This window comes from Myotis lucifugus, unplaced genomic scaffold, assembly GCF_000147115.1.
Source record: "Myotis lucifugus unplaced genomic scaffold, Myoluc2.0 scaffold_108, whole genome shotgun sequence".
NCBI classification, from domain to species: domain Eukaryota; kingdom Metazoa; phylum Chordata; class Mammalia; order Chiroptera; family Vespertilionidae; genus Myotis; species Myotis lucifugus.
In genome coordinates, this window is record NW_005871156.1 from 111,785 (window position 1) to 134,245 (window position 22,461).

At 49.3% G+C, this 22,461-nt stretch overlaps 1 protein-coding gene across 1 annotated transcript in view; it reads left to right on the forward strand.

Annotated features, from left to right (window-relative positions):
* Positions 1-20,921, forward strand: part of ADD2 (adducin 2) — a 32,878-nt gene extending 11,957 nt beyond the window's left edge. Inside the window, 10 exon segments of the mRNA XM_023757418.1 lie at positions 1,173-1,316; positions 3,975-4,073; positions 7,897-7,974; positions 7,976-8,074; positions 9,597-9,854; positions 10,604-10,723; positions 11,831-11,920; positions 13,774-13,921; positions 15,479-15,604; positions 20,614-20,921. Coding sequence (XP_023613186.1) covers positions 1,173-1,316; positions 3,975-4,073; positions 7,897-7,974; positions 7,976-8,074; positions 9,597-9,854; positions 10,604-10,723; positions 11,831-11,920; positions 13,774-13,921; positions 15,479-15,604; positions 20,614-20,921 — 1,470 coding nt within the window.
* Positions 20,922-22,461: the final 1,540 nt, after the last annotated feature.

Below are 22,461 nucleotides of genomic sequence, written 5' to 3' on the forward strand. Positions count from 1 at the left end.
TTGGTCTGGGGAGAGAAGGTGAAGATGTGTGATGTCTGCCCCACTGCACCCCCCACCCTGCCACTTACGCAAACTGGCACCACGCACCAGGTGATGCCTCCTCTTCCGTCTCTATTCACCCTGTTGGACTGAGGGCTGGCGCCTGCCCCCACTCCTTTTCCCCAGCCCAGGCTCTGGTAAGGAGAGATCGCGATAGAAGATAAGATGTTGGGAGCCTGCACTTGCCCACTTTTCATAGCCCGGGTGGGCTGAGATCTGGGGATGGGGCAAGGAAAACTGGGAGAGAGTAGAATAAAGACACACACACCCCCAAGAAGCAGGTTGTTCCCTTGGGGTCTCTGGGTAATTTCTCCACGTATGCCTAAGACGCTGCAACATCGCTTGGAAAGACAGCAGGCAAGCAGTTTTGGTTTCTCAACCTTTACCCCATCGTGCCCACCCCACAGGCCACACACCTACAGGGCAGAGCAGACTTGTCACTGGCCTGTGGTTTTTGGTTTTTGGTTTTCTCAGCAAAACCCATTCATTACGAGCAGAGGCCTTCCAGAATTTGGACCAAGACTGGATGATGTGTTTGTGCCAAGTGTGCCGAGCCTGGGCTTACTCCTGGGGCAAAATGAGTGAAGGAGGCCAAGAGGCTCTTCCAAACCTCTGGCTTTAAATAAAAGGCAGAGCGTGGGGCATGGGTTGCAATAAGGTTTTACCCTCTCCCCTGGCACTCTTACTGCCTCGTTGCTAGTAAAATGCGGCTCTACAATGGGCCTCCCTGTGGGTGAGGAGTTGTGGCTGTTTCTGCACTGACCTCAAGGCTGAGGGTCTCCACCAACCCACCCCAGGGGACCCTGGGCCCTGCTTTGCCCCAGCCTGCTGCCAACTCCACCACCCCCTGCCTCTTCCCAGAGTCCTTGGACAAGAGCCATGCAGGGGGCTGGCAGTGGTATAGCTCTCTCGAGTCATTCTTTGCAGCAGTTTTAGAAGGTGATATATTGATGTGGTTGCTGTGAAAACTGTGACGGGAGGATGTTAGAGGAAGCAGCCAGAAATCAAGACCACAGCCAAGTGGAGGGTCAAAGGGTCCCCGCACCCATCCCCAGAGTAGAGTTGACTGTGCCACTCTGAGGGAAGGCACTGGGGGAGCTACAGGCGCTAACCATTCTGTCCTCTCTCTGAAGGTGTCAGCCATGAAGTGGGGCCTCCTGCCTGTCTCCCACAATGCCCTGCTGGTGGGGGACATGGCCTATTACAACTTCAATGGTGAAATGGAGCAGGAAGCGGATCGGATCAACCTGCAGAAGTGCCTTGGACCCACCTGCAAGGTTTGGCTCAGCTGTTCCGGGAAGATGTTTCAGGGGGGATTATCAAAAGCTGATGTTACAAGTGACATGTGTTCATCGGATGATGTTTAAAAATTATACATAAAAAATAAAATTCTCTCTATTGCACTACCCTGAGGTTTTGGTACACTCCCCAAATATGGTCACATATATTTACAAAACTAGGATCATAAAATATATCCTCCTTTTTTCCCCCTTAGCAATATACAGTAAACACCTTTGTATGATATTAAATATTTTCTACGTCACTATTTTAACTGATTAGAATATATTTCATTGAGCGAATGACTGTGCCACCATTTACCTGAACAGTCCTTTATGATTGAATATTGGAAGGGTTTTTTTCCTCTGAATTTTCTCTTGATATAAACAACACTGTTATGAAAATCCTTTCCCATCTATCTTTGTATATTATTTCCTTAGAGTAAATTTTACAGGTGCACCTTTTTAAAAATATATATATATATATTTTATTGATTTTTTTACAGAGAGGAAGGGAGAGAGATAGAGAGTTAGAAACATCGATGAGAGAGAAACATCAATCAGCTGCCTCCTGCACACCCCCTACTGGGGATGTGGCCGCAACCAAGGTACATGCCCTTGACCGGAACCGAACCTGGGACCCTTGAGTCCGCAGGCCGACGTTCTCTCCACTGAGCCAAACCGGTTAGGTCTACAGATGCACCTTTTAAAATTTCCAAATCACGTTGGCCAAATTGTTCTGTTCGCCCTGCAACGTCTAGTATATGAGAATGCTGCTTCTCTATGGTCTCCCTAGACTTTACTATTATCACTTTTTCTAACTTGATAGAGAAAAACAGAACCTCATTATTGTTTGGTTAAAGTCTAACGACCTATTTCATGACAGTACATATTTGGGGGTGGTCAGCTTAGCACAGGAAGCTTAGGAGCTGAACTTGGGTTGCTGACTCCCGCTCCCATCCTCGAAAGGCACTCACCGTCACTTCCCATCTGAGAGTCCCCGTCCTCCCATCTCTGTCACAGAGGAGAAAGCCCTGCCACTCTCTCCTGACATTCTCTAAAGCCGTGGTCAGCAAACTGCGGCTTGTGAGCCACATGCGGCTTTTTGGCCCCTTGAGTGTGGCTCTTCCACAAAATACCACGTGCGAGCGTACGTATAGTGCGATTGAAACTTCGTGGCCCATGTGCAGAAGTCGGTTTTCGGCCTGGGCGAGTCTATTTTGAAGAAGTACTGTTGATATTTGGCTCTGTTGACTAATTAGTTTGCTGACCACTGCTCTAAAGCAGTGGTTCTCAACCTTCCCAATGCCACAACCCTTTAATACAGTTTCTCATGTTGTGGTGACCCCCCCAACCATAAAATTATTTTCGTTGCTACTTCATAACTGTAATTTTGCTACTGTTATGAATCATAATGTAAATATCTGATATGCAGGATGTATTTTCATTGTTACAAATTGAACATAATTAAAGCATAGTGATTAATCAAAAAAATATGTAATTATATATGTGTTTTCCGATGGTCTTAGGCGACCCCTGTGAAAGGGTCGTTCAACCCCCAAAGGGGTCACGACCCACAGGTTGAGAACCGCTGCTCTAAAGCCTCATGAGCAGCGCCCGGAGAGGGATGAGCTGCTCACCCCCATAAGCTGCTACAAGAGTGGGAATGATGGGCATTTGTTCTCTGCAGCATCTTTAGTGGGCCAGAGCCATCATCTCTTTCCATTTCTCTGGCACTTGAGAGGGAAACTTCCAGCTGTTTTCAGCGAGAGAGGATGTGATGATCAGGCCTCAGCCCAGGTCTGCAGGGACAGATCCGGTACATGGGTCTGTGCCCCAGCTCCCAGATGGGCATCGGCTGGTTGCAGAGAGTTCTCGAGCATAAAGCCAACCAAGAAGGATTTTTGGCACCTGGACCTTGGAGAGTCAAGCTCTTGGGATAAATTTACTTCTGGGTTTTCCCCTCCTTTTATCTGCCTGTCCCCACTGAGTCAGAAACATCGCACCAACAGTGAGTCAGCCTGGGTTCTAGTTCCATTCTGCCCCTAACTAGCTGGGAAACTTTCCATTTCTTCAGGCCTCTATTTCCGCTCTCATAAAGCCAGTGGGTTAGACTAGAAGATCACTCGGGCCTCATTCATAGAGCTGCCCAGGTCTCACTGAGGTTATGGAGAGGGAAGCCAATGTCCAGAGAGGTCATGTGACTGGCCATCAGGGACTCAGGGTCCCCACCTGTTTCTGCAGAGCTGCCTCTTAGAGAGCCACCCCCTCGGGTTTTGATTCCCAGGTTGACTAACTCACAGGGCAAGAAGGTTGAATCCTCATACTGGACACCAAATAATTCCATTTACTTTAACACAAATACTAGTTCTTAGACTTCTAAGCTCTCCAAGGCCGAAAACCCCAAAGATTTTGCCCAAAGAAATTGACCAAATTACTTAGTCTCAGTATTAAAAAACATCTATTTCTCAGGGTGATTGTTTAGGGTTCAAATCACACGTGATGTTACATTTGGATGTTTGTGTAGGGAGAAGGAACAAGGAATTGCAGGGGTGTGTGCTCCGGGATTGGATATGGAACTTGATCTGAATAAAATGAAACTCCCTCCCTCTTAACTAGAAGGCTTAAAGTTTTAATTGGCCATTTGCTCCTCTACAGATCCTGGTGCTAAGAAACCATGGCGTGGTTGCCCTCGGTGACACTGTGGAGGAGGCGTTTTACAAGATCTTCCACCTGCAGGCGGCATGTGAGATACAGGTGAGCAGGTCCTCTGGGGGCTCTGGGGAGCGGCTCTGACAGTGGCCGGTGGGCAAAGGCCACCCTCACCCCCGCCATTAGCTGTGATTCAGGGAGGTCTGTGAGCCTCGCCATCTAAAAGCCTGGCCCTATTTCTTTGCTTTGGCACCACCTTATTCATTTCAAGTTTCACACTTAGAAGCAATTTTGTAGCTTTAAAGGATGTATCACCGTTGTCTAACAACCAACACCCAACTCTTGGGGGTCATTGTCCAGAATGGGGAGCTGCCTGGGCTTATCACTGGGACAGCAGGAGAAACCATAGTAGGACGATAAAAGTTCTTACCATGCTCATATATTGCCTGGGGTATACCTGTTACATCTGGCTATGCCCAGTAGACACCACACATGTAGGTTTTCTTTTCTCTTTTCTCTTCTTTTTCTCTTCTCTTCTCTTCTCTCCTCTCCTCTTCTCTTCTCTTCTCTTCTCTTCTCTTCTCTTCTCTTCTCTTCTCTTCTCTTCTCTTCTCTTCTCTTCTCTTCTCTTCTCTTCCCTTCCCTTCCCTTCCCTTCCCTTCCCTTCCCTTCCCTTCCCTTCCCTTCCCTCCCCTCCCCTCCCCTCCCCTCGCCTCTCCTCTTCTCTGTGGTTTTTAAAGGAATATGTTGAGAGGATAGTTGTTAAGACAGTGATGAAGAGGTGTTAGAGGAGGTGGTATGAGATTAACCCCCCACCACCACCACCAAAAAAAAGAATAAAATAAAACCCAACAGTGGTCAGAACAGGAGAAGGTGGAATAGGGCCAAAGCAGTGCTTTCTGATGTGGTGGCCCCCCTGCCCCCTAACCGGTGACACTGGCCCTGAGCTCTGACCCTGACTGGTGCAGGAAACTGGCAGAGCCTCTGATATGCCCACTTTCCCTACCCTACACCCGAGCTCATTAAGAGTTTCCTGCCTTCCTTCTGAAGAAGAGGCTGCCGTGAGAAACAGTTCTTATCTCTTTGCAAAGATAGCACAGCCCTAAGAATGAATGGAGGGAGATGTTCATGTTAACTACCCGCCCCCCAAGGGTGAAGGGTGTCTCTTCCAGGCTCCAGACCCTCAGAAATGGGCACTGTGCAATTTAGCCAAAGGCAGGATGGCACTGTTGGCAGCTCACTAGCTGCTTCTCTTGGCTCTGCCAGCTGTCACTTTCTTTTCAGTCAAGACTGGTGTGATGTGACCTTGTTTACGCGCATCAGGAGATAAAGGCAGATAACCTTGGAAAAGCTCCAGTGGCTTCTTTTAACTGGGAGGGGGGCAGGGAGGCTTCTAGAGGGAGGAATGAAGCTGGGAGGGGTGGATGGGAGCCCAGCAAGGTTAGCCCCGAGGTGTAAGGCATGGACGATCCCAGGTACTGGCAATGTGCAGATGCTGTTGGGATCCCAGCATCTGGCCGGGTCATTGCTGGTTGAACAGCCAGCATTGAAATTTTCTCTCCTTTGTGGGTCTAGTTTTCTCCCTCAGTGACTTTGGCAAACAAGCAAACTGTGATTGTGGCCATTTTATGGTTCGAGACTCGGAGCCCATTTTGTTCTATTGGGACAGTATTTTCTTTGCTCCCCAGTAGTTTGAGGTTCCAGGAAACTGGGTCATCCCCAGCTGAGAGAGGCAGCTCCCTGCTCTGCTCACAGGCAGATGGGGAGAAGCTCGGGCAGTTCTCCATCTGCTACCCATCGCCATGGAAACCAATGGAGGATGAGAGAGGTGGGAGGAGGCAGCTCTTGCAAGGATGTGGGCAGTTCTCTTTTCCTCCGTGAATGACAAGTACCCGGGGGATATTGCTTCTCAACCTTCCATGTTAAAACCTCATACTTTATTTGTCATAAATTCTTACATTGCATTCCATCTTACCAGGTGCTATTCAATAAACCTCATGAGATAGGTAGTACTATTTTCATTTTATAGATAAAAGCTGAGGCACAGAGAGGGCAAATCACTGCCCAAAGTTACACAGTAAGTAAGTGGCAGAGCCCGGATTCAAACCCAGGCAGCCTGGGGCCTGAGTCTGTGTTCTTAAATACGATGCCGCCTTGTACTCTCTCGGGGCAGTAAGGGTTGGTGGGAAAGATCGGCTGACAGGACCTCTCTTCAGGGAACTAGGTAACTTGATCAGCCGGGTGGAATGCACTACCTGTGAGGGCTCGTTCCATGTGCTGAGCCTGCGTGCTGGGCGTGAGGGACTTCAGAGTTAGCAAACATGGCAGCAGAGGGCGGAACTGGGACTAGTAGATTTCAGCTCACTGTCACCTATGTCAACTCACTGCGACTCTCTAACACTTGGACAGCTATATAATGGGTGCCTCCCAAGCATGGAGCTGGCCACCTTCTCGGGAAATCAGACCGTGACTCTTACTGTTGGAGGGAGGATGGAATAGATGGCCTCTAAGGTCTCTGTCTTCCCAGGGTTAAAAATAGAGCCGTCCACTGGGCACGTCTTGGATATAAAGGGCGTGGAAAGTTAGGGTTCTAGCTTCCTCCTCTTTACAGGGTGATGGCATCTCCTTGGGAAGGTGGCCTGGTTGACTTCCAAGAAGTCTCATTTGTTACACTGGTGACTTTCACACTCCAGGACACGTCTGGGTCCTCATGGGCTCATAGACCTGTGTTCATCAGCAAGCTGTTTCCTTTCATTTTCAGTAAAAAAATACAACTGTCACCAAAACTGAAACTCTGAAGGCTTATAAGTAGGAGCTGCTCCTCTGTAATAAGCAGGCTTACACGGGATATCAAATATCAATTAGAATGCTAGTGTATTGATACACAGCACAAAATCCTGGCTCAGCTACTTTCTGTAGCTGAACTTGCCCAGGAAGCCAAATCATAACCAATTATATCCGAGTGGCAGCTATGAGGAGTAAACAGAATGTACTATTAGACGAGCATGGACTTAGAAATAAGGGAATTAGTTAGATCGATGAATGTGTTTAGGATCATTCTAAAATCGCCTGCTGTATACACACACCTCTTGCCCTGATACTCAAAGTCTGTGACCACCTGTATCATCCCCTCCCCATGGAGCCTGACAGTGGGACAAACACCCTGAGTCTGCCGGTGAGAGCTGCCGTGCGCCATCAGCATTCCCTCGTCTCCTCTGGGTTTCCTTGACTGGCTGATCCCATCGTGGACAACACAATTCTTCCTTTGACCTGTTAATTCAGTCCCTTGAGCTGCACTCATATTTCATGGCCTGGAAGCCAGCCTTTTTCTCTCAAGTGACTTTTTTTTAAAAATGGGAGATATTTCAAACACAGAGAAAAATGCAGAGAATAATATAATAGCATATACCTGATACCCACCACTCAGATTTAACAAATACTAACAGCCTTTTTGCTTCAGATCTTTTCCTCTTAAAGAAATAAAATATTACAGACAAGACTTTACGTCATCGTTAGAGCCCTTTTTAATCCCATGCTCCCACTTTCCCCAGAAACAACCACAGTCTGAAGTTGGTCTGTAACCCAGGTCACTCTCAGTTTTCTATACTGTTTTATACTTAAGGTTTAACACTTGCTATGTCCTCTATAATCTCTAAGAAGTGGCATTAAGCAAGGAACTTCTAATAGCTCTTTCCCTGGAATGGGTGCATGCTCAACAAATTTGGGGTGGCTTTTCCTCTCGGAGGAAAAAGCCAAATACAGCTCAGCTTCTCAGCCCATTTCTGTTCCCAATCTTCCCTTATCCCCACTCTCCGTTACACACATGAGCTTAGGTAAGTGTGCAGAGGGGCGTGTGTGTGTGTGTGTGTGCGTGTGTGTACGTGTGTATACACATGTGCGTGCGCACACACACTGCTCTTTGCCTCAGGTGTCCGCTCTGTCCAGCGCCGGGGGAGTGGAGAACCTCATCCTCCTGGAGCAGGAGAAACACCGCCCCCATGAGGTGGGGCTCTGTGCAGTGGGCGGGGAGCACCTTCGGGCCCATGCAGAAGAGCCGGCTGGGGGAACACGAGTTCGAGGCCCTCATGAGGATGCTGGACAACCTGGTGAGTCTCCTGCCATGGTCCTCCGAGGCCAGCCTGTTGAGGCTTAGCCCCAGGACCCGTGAAGAGCTATCATTTATTTTTGGTTAGAAAGCTTCCATAGGGAAAAGAGGCCACTTTTCCGAATTAACCAATAAACTCAGTGCAATTCCTTTAAAAACAGGGAATGTGTGAGGATTTAGCGAAATGGTCTTCCAGGTGAAATTCAGAATGCCTAGAAAAATCCTATAAAAAAAGAAATTAGGGATACTCGTCCCACCACATGGTAAAGCGTAACTAAACGGAGGAGCGGTAGTGCAGAACGGCCAGGCAAGTCAGTGCGGCAGCTTCGAGAATCCAGAAGCGTTTAACAGGGCAAACAGGTGTCTTATAAAGCACCGGGAAAACCTAGACTGCTAGCCACTTGGAGAAGAAAACTTATGTGGCTTACTACCACATTCCTTTCAGCAAGACAAATCCCTGATTTATCAAAAATTAAAACATAAAAAACTCCCACAGGTATTAAAAAACAGATTAACATTCTTGATGCTCTTGTCCTGGGCAGACTTTGTCAAGCGTGGCAGGAAAGTCTGAGGTCATGATGACAAGTACTGACTGTTATGATTACATTACAATTCAAAATTTGCATTTTTCTAAACCACTCCCCCCACCATAAGCAGAGCGACAAGACAAACTACGGGGATGAATCTTTGCAACACCGATGATAGTCAATGCACTGTAAAGAGTTAGTACAAATAAGTGTGAAAAAGAAAAACATCTCAGCAGAAAAATGAGCCGAGAACACAAACAATTTACAAAGGAAGGGATTCGAGTGGCCATTCAATGTAATTTAAAACATCCCGTTTTACTAGTAATCCAAAAAAGAGCAAAACAGAGTTAGAGAAGACAGGCAGAGCTAAGAATTGCTCCGTCAGCCGCCAAGATTCCCGGGTGTTCGTTGTCACTGAGCGGCACTCGGTTCCGCCTTCGTGGGACCTGGTCTTGCTTAGGAGACAGGAATGTTCTGTAGTCAGAGTTCGGGGTTCGAAGAGGGAAATAGTTAAGGAGCCTTAGCGTTGAGGAAGGGAGGGCTGACTGTCAGAATCCGCTGGGAAACTTAAAAGTCCTGTAGCCCAGATGGTACCACATCCAACGAAACGGGCAGGGCTGAGGTGGGTCCCGCATCAGCATTTTTAAAGCTCCCACGTGGTTCCAATGTGCAGCCAGGCTTGGGACCCACTGCGGCAGCGCAGGGTTGGAGCTGTGTTTAGGTAAGGAGTCCTGTCACGCTCAGAAGGTTCCAGCAGTTTTCTCAGCCCTGATCAGAGGACTCGCTGGGGTGGAGGAAGGGAGTGGTTGGGGCACCAAGAGAGGACCAATTCCGAGACCCACCAGAGAAGCAGAAGGTCCAGGCTGTGCTGTGGAGATTTAGGTTTAAACCCGGTCATTAGATAGAAGGGGGTGAAGTGCCTGGGGAGGGGGTGGGCGCGCAGGTGCATACACACCGTTTCCCCATGTGAAGTGGTTCTCTTTTTGTCCTTTTTAGGGCTACAGAACAGGCTACACATACCGCCACCCCTTTGTTCAAGAGAAAACCAAACACAAAAGTGAGGTGGAGATTCCGGCCACAGTCACAGCCTTCGTGTTCGAGGAGGACGGCACCCCGGTGCCCGCCCTGCGGCAGCACGCCCAGAAGCAGCAAAAGGAGAAGACCCGCTGGCTCAACACGCCCAACACCTACCTGCGGGTCAACGTGGCTGACGAGGTCCAGAGGAGCATGGGCAGCCCCCGGCCCAAGACCACAGTAAGGCGGGCAGAGGGAGGCCCTGCTGGGGGAGACGGGTGCGGGGAGAGTGCCTGGCTACGTTTATGGTCTATAAGCCCCCCTCAGGGTTTACTATATGGAGCAGTTGTTCGTGCCCACAGAGCCTCTGGTCACCTGTTTCTTGTACCTCTGCACTGAGTTTTGGGGTCCAGAGGATGGCTGGACCAGGTCACCCCCAGCAGCACAAAAGTGAGGAGCAATTGATTTTTGCTTCTTGCTCCCACATCAAGAAGGGAATCCTGGGAAGTTCCAGGATGGGTATCCAACATTTGAAGTGCACATCTGATGCAGACCCAGTAGGTGGGTGGGATTTCTATTACGTTGTCCTCCCCGCCACACACACATCCTAACTCTTAATTTGATTTTTCATTAACATTAAAGTAGCTGGCAGCCAAATAGAATAGCTTTTCATTTTAAAAAAAGAAGAAGAAGCCCTGCAAATTAACATGGAGCCATCTAATACTTAAGCTCCAGTGGCCACCTGTCTGTCAGCGCTGGTTACCAAGGGGCTGACCCCTACTCTTACGTGTTCTTTACGGCTCCTGCCCTGGGGCCTTCTTTGCCCTCCTGCTCTGGGAGACAGACGTCACAGAGGGGAGATAACATGTATGTAGAGGCTTGCTGACCTTCCGTGTGGGCCGGTGGGCCCAGATCCCATGGGGCCGACCACTGGGGAGGACATGTGGGCCTTATTCTTTGCTCACCCGCCTGGCCTTGTGTGTGTTCAGTGGATGAAGGCTGACGAGGTGGAGAAATCCAGCAGTGGCATGCCAATACGGATCGAAAACCCAAACCAATTTGTGCCTCTCTATACCGACCCCCAAGAAGTGCTGGACATGCGGAACAAGGTAGGGTGCTAGCTAGCTGTCTCTCCATCCCTTCTCCCTCGAGAATGGGGGTGGGGTGAGGATGCACCTGACTTACCAACACCCCTGCTGCCTCTCACAGGAAAGAAACTGCTGTTTGTTGGCTCTGTCCCAGGCACTGTGCCGAGTGCTGTACTTAGGTGGCCCTGTCGGACCCTCCTCCAGGAGAGGTGCTTGCCTCAGGCATTAGATGTGTCTAAGAGATCTGCCCACAAATTGAGTTTTAATTAAGTTTACGCTATTTATGCTGTTATCCTTTTGGCCAAGATTTCAAAATCCTTGGTATTTACTGCCCCACCTCTGCTTTACAGTTCACTTACATTTCTAATGTCACGTTAAGAACTGCAGTTATGGCCCTAACCGGTTTTGCTCAGTGGATAGAGCATCAGCCTGCGGACTCAAGGGTCCCAGGTTCGATTCCGGTCAAGGGCATGTACCTTGGTTGTGGGCACATCCCTAGTAGGGAGTGTGCAGGAGGCAGCTGATCGATGTTTCTCTCTCATCAATGTTTCTAACTCTCTATCCCTCTCCCTTCCTTTCTGTAAAAATCAATAAATTTTTTTTTTTTTTTTAAAGAAGAACTGCAGTTATGGCTGACTGCCTCCAGTAGGTCAGATACACTCCCAGATCTGGGTTTCAGTGTGTGGGCAAGGCCTCTCAGTGCTTGTTTAAAATGCAGATTCCTGGGTCGCCTCCCTCCAAGAGATTCAGATTGTGTAGGTGTGGGCTGGCCCCAGCATTTTAAACAAACCCCTAAGGGGCTTCATAGGAATATTAAAATGTGAGACTCTCCCTCCACGGTTGAAGACGGCTCCTTTCACTCTTCACCTCCTTCAGGTACCTCCTCCGAGTCAATGAGACGGGTGTTGTACCTAACCCGCTCATGCACTCTGAAACAGACAAGGAGACCGTGTCAGAGTGGACAGGCGGCGTTGGAAATAGGGGAGACAGGCTCCCCACCGCTAGAGGGCCTGTTCAGACCCAAGTCACAGCCCACACTGGACACCAGTATGCCCTGGGGATGCCCCTCCCGAAGTCCCCAGCCCGACACTGCACACTGAGCTGCTCTCCCCCTCCCTTTCCACACAGATTCGCGAACAAAACCGACAGGATGTGAAGTCGGCGGGGCCCCAGTCCCAGCTCCTGGCGAGCGTCATCGCTGAGAAGAGCAGAAGCCCGGTACAGCAGAGGCGGCCCCTGTCTGGAGGGGAGACGCGTTTGCCTTCCGAGTCTGCAGTGCCTGGGGCTGGGCAGCAGGACCCCTGAGTCCTCATGCCCACTCCCCTGTGATCTTGGGTGCTGGTGCTCTTGCTGCAAAACAGATGCTGTGAGGACCAGGGACAGTGTCTGCCCCACCCTGTGGGCCTTGGGTGGGGCAGCAACTGCCCAGCCTGCTGACGTCCATGCTTCCCCCATGGAACTCACTCTGCCCTCTATTAGCATCTTGCAAAGTGGGGGTCACAGAAATGTGGCTGGCAGCTCCCAGGCCTGCCTGCCCTGAGTTTTTCTGGCCTCTGCATGGATACGGCATCGTGAGGTTGTAGCTTTGGGACGATGCTCAGATGCTCTCAGAGGGGAGGCGTGTATATAAGGACCAGTGCTCCTACAGAAGGGAGGGGGCAAGTAGTTGCACACAAACCCACATAGAGTGAGAAAGTATAAAGTCATCGTTTCTGTGCTTGAGATAGAACAGTGTTTGTCTGGTGCTTAGCAAAGGGGGTCAAGGTCAGAATTCTGGCTCATGTTGGAAATAATTGCTGCTCATTGCAAACTAGCGGTGGGCATGGCATCTTCCTTGGCAGGAAGAAAGGGAGAAATACAGGAGTCATTCCTCTCTGCTGAGCGAAGAGGTGAGGCAGTGATTTCTGGTCAGGCTGCAGCCCATAAGGTGGTGTCATCATATCATCTCCACCCCCACTTCCCCCCCGCCCCGCACTCAGCCAAGATGAGGAACACCAAATGTGCCACAGGGTCGAGGATGGAAATATTGCATGACACTGGGGGGAGGTGAGTGTTCAAGACAATGAGCAAAATTGTTAAAAACTCTGCCATTTATACCAAGTGGTCTCCTTGGAGTCGCTCTTCTTGGAATCCTGTCTTGGCCTCTCTTGTGAGCCCCATGATTCCATAAGATTGACCAGGGCTGCCCTCCGTTGGAAGGAGCTCATGAGAAGGATGGCCAGCTGCTCAGGGCTCCCCTCCCCTGGGCTTTCCTTGCTTTGGCTCCTCCTCAGCGTCACAGCACTGCAGTCACGAAGGCCAAGGTGAGGGTGCAGGCTTAGGAAAAAGGAGTGTGGAGCCTGAACTTCAGTACCTGTCCTGAGCTATTGGGGGGTCAAAGGGTCCCTGAAGCTTACACAAGCTTACCCAGCTGGTGAGCGCCCCAGAGCAAGGGGCTCCCCAGAGGTGGTGAAACGGTGCTTTTGCCAATGTCCCCACAGGGACCTCAGTACAGGCCGTTGAAGATACGAGATTCAGGACCTTGGTCCCCTTGTCATTTATGACTGTGCAAAACAGGACCAACCCTTTGGACCGAGAACGCTGAAGCTGCTGTGTGTTTCACTGCTGTGTGCTGCAGCTTGTGCTGCTTTGTGGGGGTTGTGGGGGTGGGGGGCATGGTGGGAACAGCTGGCATGAAGCGGGTTGAGCCAAGCTTTGCTTGCTGGATTTGGCTGACTGACTTTGGGCCGCTGACTGTACTTGCATAGGGATGGCTTGCAAGCGTCCACAGCACGATTGCAATAAAGGTGTGTCTTCCTTCTGCTTGGGAGCATCCTTTGATTTTATTTCCTGGGAAGAGGGTGGATCCCCTGCATTCATCTAGGCAGTGGCAAAGAATCCGGGTCTGGGGGTGAGGTAGCTGTAGGGAGGAGTGCACAAGTCCTACCCTGAGGCCCTGTGCTGTTCCGAGGAGCTGCATGCCACGCTGTCCCAGCCAGGCCACTGGCAGCCACATGAGTCTGAAAGGAAGCTCGGGCCGGCCCCGGCCCCGGAGTTCAGAGAGCAACACACACTCTGTGGTTAACTTTCAGTCTACAGACAGCCAGCTGATGGCCAAGGGCGACGCGGACACCAAAGATGAGTCAGAAGAGACGGTGCCCAACCCCTTCAGCCAACTCACTGACCAGGAGCTGGAGGAATACAAGAAAGAGGTGGAGAGGAAGAAACTAGAACTGGAAGGTAAAGAATCCAGTGCTTCAGGCTCTTCCAGGGGAAGGGAGAGGTTGGGGAAGCCCTGAGAGGGAGCAGAGCAACGGGCAGCCCTGGAACCCAGGCCTCCCCCTACCGCCCGCAGGGCCCCGGGCTCAATCTAGCCTCTGGTTTCATTTTAATCCTCACTTGTTTCTCTCTCTTCTCATCATATCCTCAACTTGATCTGCCTTCCCAATCACCAAATAATATTCTTATTAGCGTTACTATTAATCACAATAATGACCCTCATTGTTCAATGCCTAACAGTTACACGGTGTCTTCAGGATTTCATCCGACCCTCTCAGCTGGGTGGAGAGAGTTAATCCTTGCAGAATGCTTAGAATAGTGCCTGTGGATATGGCGTAGGTCTGTAACCACCAGATAAATGTTGGCTATAATAGATCATTATAACAGTGGCAATAGTTAATTCTCTTTCAGATCTGGCATAAACGTTTTAGGCCAAGGGTCCTCAAACTACAGCCCGCGGGCCACATGCAAATACAAATATTGTATTTTTCAGAATCTTTAGTTAAGCCCAACTCTCTCTGTTGATTCTCAGATAGATATTCATTCTCATGATAGTTTGTATGCCCTTGTTCAGGCCCTCCAATGGTCTGAGGGACAGTGAACTGGACCCTGTTTAAAAAGTTTGAGGACCCCTGTTTTAGGCAATCAAAACTCTCCACTCGCTGACTTCTTTATGTCTTTCTCTCAGTCCTTTATTTCAGAATCTTTAGTTAAGCCCAACTCTCTCTGTTGACTCCCAGGTAGATATTCATTCTCATGATAGTTTGTATGCCCTTGTTCATGCCCTTGTCCCTTCCTGGCATGGTTTCCCTTCCAGGCCAGCCTGATCCGAAGTTATCTATACTTCAGGCTCCATCTCAAAGTCTTTCCTGCTAGGAAGCCCGCTCTGCCTCTCCCCACCCCCCACACTGAGCTGTCCCTTCTCTTTGCTTCAGGGGCACTTGGGGTCTGAGACCCAGAACTCAAGTCTTGGTTTTGTCCACCAGCTAAGCTTTCATTCCCTCAGGGCAGGGTCTTCCTCCACCGTCTCCCTCCCCACCCAGCGTCAGACATCTTTCCAGGTGCCAAGCAGGCACCAGAAGGACCTCGCTGGCTTGCTCAGAGTTCTAATGTGCCAACTGAAAAAGTAGGTGGAAAAATATGGTTCTTTCTATCCCTAGGCATTGTTGGCACTGAACTTGTAAATTCAATAAATAAAAATGAGCTACATGCCACCCAATCATGGTGGGAACTCTCCTGCAGCTCGCTGTCAACGCCAGGGGCAACATATTCAATAGGTGGATGTGCTTTGATGGAGGAAGCAGAACACGACTCTGACTCCCCCAGGATGTAGCAGAAATAACAAACGGTTAGGAGAGCAGCTAACTCCAGCCGAGAAAAATGAGGACCAAGTAGAAGAAAACAAATATTTTTTAATATTCTCTCTCTCTCTCTCTCTCTCACTATCTCTCTATCTCTCCATCTCTCCATTTCTCCTCTGCTTGACCCCTATCCTGAGGTGGTTTTCTGTATTTTCAGGAGAGAAAGAAACCGCTGCAGAGGAGCCTGGCTCACCTGTAAAGTCTGCACCTGCTTCTCCAGCACAGAGTCCAGTGAAGTCAGAGACAAAGAGCCCCGTGGTCTCTCCCTCCAAGTCTTTAGACGGTGAGTCAGCTGAGCAGCCAGGAGGGAGGAAGGGGCATCCACAGGCGGAGAAAGGGATCTGTGTGGAAGGCGGGGCTGGCGTGCACACTACAGGCACCTGCCTTTCAATGGGTGTTGCCCCCCCCTACCCGAAAAGCTTTCCCCTCTGCCATTTCTAGGGAATCTGAAATAGGGGTTACTCACTGAAGCTTGTTCCATTCACAAGCTGTGACCATACAGCTTCCAGTTTAAGCAATGATGAATAAGTTCACGACCGACTCAGAGCCTTCTCACTTCTAACTCAGACTGGGTTGGCGGATGGGCCTTTCTAGGTCCACCAGCCCAGGGCTCAGACCTTCATGTGCCCAGGAACCATCTAGGGAGCTTGTTAAAATGAAGATCCTGGTGCAGCAAAGCTGGGGTGGGCCCTGAGACTGCATTTTCAAGGAGCTCCCAGGTGAGGCTGATGAGGTCATTTTCCACCTTGACTGCACTTGGGAATCATGGGGGTTCTGGGGAACTTTAACATTCCTGATGCCTGCTGGGTCCCACCCCTAGGTCCTGAGTTAAATAGTTTGGGGGTGAGAAGGAGGGAAGCCTGGGGTTTTAAGATCCCCCCAGTGAATCTAATGTGTAGCCCAGGTCGAGAACCACTTCACTAGCTACTAGTTTAGAGAAGTGAGTTCTAGGCCCAACTCCAATGCTAACTAACAATAATTCAACTACTAATTTTAGAAAATCAGGTCATCTCTGTGCCTCAGTCTCCTTGTCTGTCAAATGGGGCTACTATTTTCTCCTTTTTTAAGGTTCTTATATGTGTAAGGGAAGTTGTAGATGAAAAATACTTTGAAAGAGTAAAAGTGGTTATGATTAATAATATATATGACAGATAATAATTGTGGTTATGATTTAATTGTGGTTATGATTAATAATATATATGACAGATAGTAATAGTGTTACAGTCCACACCACCTAGGTTATAAAAGTGTCTTTAATGAGCTCCCGGAATCACACCTGGGCATGAACACTCTTCCCTGAACCCCCAGAGTCCTCACCACAGAGGGCTGGACCACCATGCAGGGAGTGGCAGCTTGGTGGCCTGCTGGAATCTGCTCCCTCCTGGGTAGAATGTCCACATTGTGGACGCTGCTAGAATGCCCCAACCCCTTAGCACCCTCTAGAGGCCAATGGCTGCCCAAGTGCAGGCCCAGGGTTGCCAGAGGAAACCCATCTGCTTGAGGCCAGAGTCCCAAGTGGATGTCCCCCAACTGTTTGTGTTCGATGTGTCTCATCGTGGTGTTGTCAACCTGTCTCCACAATGTCTTCCTTTCTCTTCCCATTTGTGCCTTCATCAAAGGAGTTTCCTCCGATTCTGAATACTTGTCTCTGTAGTAAGTATAGAGAGGCTGCTTACTAACCCACTCCACACTTGCAATGGGGGAGGGAGGACTTTTTCAAAAGAAATCTATTCCCCCTCCCTCTTTTTTTTTTTTTTGCAACTCACAATCCTGCCTTTGGGAGGTTTCCTGGCTATAAAAGTCATGACCAATTTCATATGTCCCATGCATAAACAAAACTTCCCTGAAGGATATACATACATAGGACACACATGCAAAAACACACACCGATACTTATACAGAGCATGCCACCCAGAAAAAACAAGCCCCCACCGTGAATGGGCAGGGGGTCAGCTCCTGGCCATTCCATGTAGTAGAGTGCTTTTGGCCCTCACGAGTACATATATCCCTGTTCTGAATGCATGGGCACCTCTAAGGAGCCATGGCCTCTTTTGGGGTTATGGGCCAGAGTCTGCATGACTCTAGGGACTACTATCTTATAGGGATGCATAGAGCACCTGGCTTGACTTCTGTCTTCAGCATCCCTCAGGGCATGCATACCTACTCTCTGTCTCTCTCCATGTGGTTGTAGGCCATATGTGTTTCCATCAGGGTCGCCAGAATTTATACATGTTGGCTCTGGGCTCCCCAACTTATAAAAGCAGATGCTGCTAGGCTTTTTCAAGTCTTCAGGGTGAGGCTGATTCAGTGGCACTTTCTCTGCATTCTGTTGGTTACGGCAAGCCACAGGGCCAGCCCCGATTTAGTGTGGGAGGGGACCACACCCAAGTGTGGGCTCTTAAAAAAAGATAAATGACATGCAAGTGTAGAATGAATATATTGGCAGTAGGTTTAGAGGAGGGCAAGATCATTGTCTAATGTCAAGAGGGGCTTGAGCCAGACCTTGGGATGATGTATACTGGACGGGCAGACAGGAGTAGAGTGGGCTAGCCAGGGGTTGTGGTTAGAAAGCTGGGGAAGTGAACATCCTGGAAGAGACACTGGAGGATCAAGAGACAATGAGTAGTTGGAAGCTGAGGGATGGTGAGAAATGGAATGAGAGATGGAATGTCCAAACACGCTCAGGACCTCCCTATAGAAGCACCTCTTCCTCTCCTCCATCCTCTGCAAGCTTTTCAGCCCTTTGTCTCCACATTCACAGGGGTTTGGATGTGGACCATGGCTTCCAAGATGAGTCTTGTTCCAAATTACCCACTCTCTGGATCCCCTCTCCCATCCCTGCTTCCTGGGGACACCATCCTTGGACAAAGCCTTCAGTTTTCAGCCTCTGCTGCACTCCACCCACCCTCACATCTGTCCCCTACTCCCAGAGCTCTAAGTGTCTCACCCAAGAGAGAAAGTCAGTGATTGTTGTTAGGGGATCTTAGAAGACAAGCTCCTATCTGCCCCTCCTTTTTGGGGCTCTTCCCAGCCTGGTCCTCAATTCACTGAAGACCAATTGAGAGCTCTGTGTAGTTCCAGCCTTAACTCTTTGGAGATGTTAACAGAGGAGGAGTCTAGGCTCTCAGAGCTGGTCTTTGATACTTTCCTAATGGAGCCTAATAAGTGCTTATTTCTGGAGCCCTGACCTGTTGCACCTTCTCTTGGCCACCCAAACTCTCCAATGGTCTCTGTCCCTTGTCACCAAGGGACTGGGGACCTCATTTTGGAGTCTAAGGCCCACTGTGCCTCCACTAGCCCCCCTTTCATTTACTGTTCCTCCCCTAAACAATTGATAGTGTGGGAGCTCTGAGATCCTGATGGGTGCACTTGGCGTGGCCTCATTTTCTGGATAGTGAGAGGTTGGAGTGCCACTCTCCTAACCCAAGACACAGACCAGGGGCTGAGGCTATAGATGAGGTTGACAGTTAGGTAGGTATGGGTGAAGGGCATGGATGAAGGGCACTGTTGGGTTGAGGATACCCATCCACCAGGGAAGGAAAGCACACATGGACAGAAAGTGGGTGCCCCTCTTATCCCAGTTATGATCATAGAGCTAGAAGGCAAGTATCAAAGTCATCTGAGAGGGTTAGGCTTGAGAAACATGTCCTAATGGGTCATCCAAAAGAGTGGACTATAGCGAGAAACTGGATTGAAGTTGCAGAACCATGGGAGGACATGAGCCCAGGAGGAGGAGGAGGGACAGAGGACTAGGTCCAGGAGACAAAGGCGCTCAGCACTCAGGGCTGCTGTTTGTGTACATGGCTTGGTCCAGATCAGCTTAGAAGGCTCAGGCTGGGACAGACAAGAAAGATGAGGTACAGTGTTGGCTTGGTTAGAATAAAACCATTCACACATTCATTTGTTAGCTCATGCATTTGACCATTCATGGGTTCCACATTTTTTGAGTACCTTCTATGAGCTAGTTAGATAGATAATTTAGACACAGCCTTGCCCTAATTTATTTCAGTTTTGAGGGGGAGATAAGCATAAAAAAAGGAAGTGTGGTTGTTTTACAGTGTCTATGGTGGAAGTTTATATAGTGGGGGAAGAAAAGAGAAAGTGATCAATTCTACTTGGAAGTAGGGAGGGATCAGGAAAGACTTGAAGGAAAAGATAACACTCAAGTTGATTCATTGTATGCGGTGAAGGTTGGGGACACAGGAGAGAGAGAAGGTCCTTATAAACAGAGGGAGACAAGGCCGGGGTGACAGAGAGGGGTCAAGGGACCAGAGATTGATAAGGCCGAATAGCAGGTGAAGTGAGGAAAGTGGGTGGGGAGAAGGTTGTGTTTGCTGATTTGCTGCCAGGTAACTTCTGAGAACTGCCTCTCTTTTAGTAGCAAAGACCTTGGCCATCAGCTCCCATTCCTACTGTCCAGCCCACTTTCAGTCATTATATAACTACGGAGTTCCCCAATGTTCTTGACTCCTATCCTCTTGCCATGGTTTTGTAATTTTCTCTCCTGCCTCCCCATTGAGGTATTTCAGAGCCCCAGTGGAAGCAGAGTGGAGTGAGAGTGGGAGGGTGGAGAAAGGGCTACAGGAGGGTTTTGTTTATGGGGTCTGGGCAGTTCTGGCCTAGAAGATGGTGCCGATCCTAACAGGCTCCCTCTAGGCAGGTTAAAGAACTGGGGCAATGGCTGCTAGCCTGGGCCAACCAAGTTTCTTCCCCTTTTGGTTAATCCTTATCTTAGAAACACAGGGTTCATGTCACTCAGGAATTCCATCCTCCTTCTGCCTTCCCCTCTCTGCCTACAGAGAAGGCAACTCTCCATTCTTCTGAAAGTTCCTCCCTCATGTAGGAAATAAAATGGTATGAAAAAATATAATTTCCATATATTTACTGGTGAAACTGCACCAGTTACAATTCTTAGATGCCTCCACTGAGTTGTACAGGACACTGCTCGCCCCGCTCCTACAGCCTCTGTCCTTGCCTGTGTCTGTTTCTTCTGTCTGTGCCTAGAAAGGCCCCTAGCTGGGCCATATTTGGACACCATTACCTGTTTGCATTTGTCAACAAGAGCCCAGAGTCACTGACCTGCGAAGGGCTTGTTCTCAGGCCAGGCCGTGTGGAAAGGGTGCAGGTTTGAACGAGAGCCCTGCCTACCCTCTGCTCCTACAACATCAGCCTGCTCTTTCACTGCCTTGGACTTAACTTGGTAGAATTGCCTAGAAGAAGTTCTGGTAACCCCAGGTGGAAGCTCTCACCTGAATGACATCTTATGGGTCATGTCTTTTGATCTTTTTCCAGAAGGTGCTAAGGAGACAGAAACAAGCAAAGCCACCACAGAGCCCGAAACAAAGCAGCCAGAAGGGGTGGTGGTCAACGGGAGGGAGGACGAGCAGACCGCAGAGGAAATTCTCAGCAAAGGCTTGAGCCAGATGACCACCAATGCCGACACGGAAGTTGACACCTCTAAGGACAAAACCGAGTCGGTCACCAGCGGCCCCATGTCCCCAGAGGGCTCACCTTCCAAATCTCCCTCAAAGAAGAAAAAGAAATTCCGAACCCCATCCTTCCTGAAAAAGAGCAAAAAGAAGGAGAAGGTGGAGTCCTGATTCATAGCACCCTGGGGCTCCCATCTGCATCCTCTCTCCCACCTTCCCTTCTTCCCATCTCTGCCCCTGGAAGCACAGGGCCAAGGAGGGATAGAGCAGGACCCTGGACCACACGCTGATGGGGAACATAGAGATCGCCCGACCAACCCCTCATTTACAATCGCCCCAGAGAAATCAGGTGACTTTCCAAGGTCACACAGCTAGTTAGTGGCAGAGCCTGCACTGGAATTCAGGTCTCCTGGCCTCCAGTCCAGTGCTCTTTCTACTACCCAACACTGCCTAGTTGTGGGCTGCCTTTGTGAGGGTGCTGCCCACTGAGCTGAACCTCGGGCAAGAGGGCAAGAGTGGGCCACAAGCTCTCACAGGCTCAGACTAAAAATCAGGTCAAGGCTTCCCCTGAACAAGGTCCTTTTCCTCATGGGAACCCGATCTCCTACGGACGGAGCTATCACTATGTTTAGAAATCTCTCTCCTCTTTTTCATAGGGTCCCTGCCTTGCTGCTCACAGTAACCAGACAAATTGACCTGTCCCCTCCAGCAGAAATTAATCTTTGTTCCCAAGGACTGATGGCTTAGCTTGTGCTTCCCCAACCACTAACCTTGAGCTTTCTTCATGGAACCTCCTGAATTATGGATGGAAGAGTTGTAAAAGTTGGCAGACACAGGGCAAGCCAAGCTGTCCATGGAATGGGAGATAATTAATCAGTGTAAGATGCCAGGAGCTTGACCCATTCAAATTGTGTATCTCAGGAGCTTCCAAAGTAAAACCAAATTTAGCTTAGAAAACAGTTGTCTCATGCTCAGGGCAGACATTTGGGGGAAGGTAGGTCCTCGGTTGCCTTTGGGTTATATGAGGATGATAAAAAATGCTAGCCCTTTCTAGCTTTGCATGACACATGCAGCTCTACCCACCTCACTCTGCCTGGCAGTGAGGGGTCCCCTGGCTTTCCCTCAAACCCAGAAGCACTGGTTCATGGTCTAGAACTGGCATCTTACCCTAGGCACCTTGGCCTTGGATCCTTTGGATTCCAACTCAGTCACTCTGGTGATGAACCTTTCAGGATTAATCAGAGAGGCTTAGGTGTCCTTGGCCCTGTCACTATGTCCATCCTGGGGCCTAGTAATGGCCACAGCTATTATTTTAAATGCTAACACTGTCTTTTCATATTCTTCCATGGGGTATTGATTAATGAGCATTGTTAGCTCCTAAAAAAAAATAGACAATCCATTCTCTTTAAAGCACAGTGTCTTCAAAGGATATTTTCCCTCTTTGTCCTGATTATTGTAAAAGTATTTTTGAAAGTTCTTAATCATAGTTTTCCATGTTTGAGCACTTACTGTATATAGAGACACTGTGTAGGCTTTATATACATTACATCCTTTAACCCTCACATAATATGGGTAAGATTAGTCCCATTTTATGGGAAGGGAAACTGAGCCCCCAAAAGGAAAATTGATATGTTCCAGGTGGCTTGGCTAGGAAGATTCAGAGCCTGGACTTAAATCCAAGTCAGCCTGAGTCCAGAGCCTTTGCTCTTAA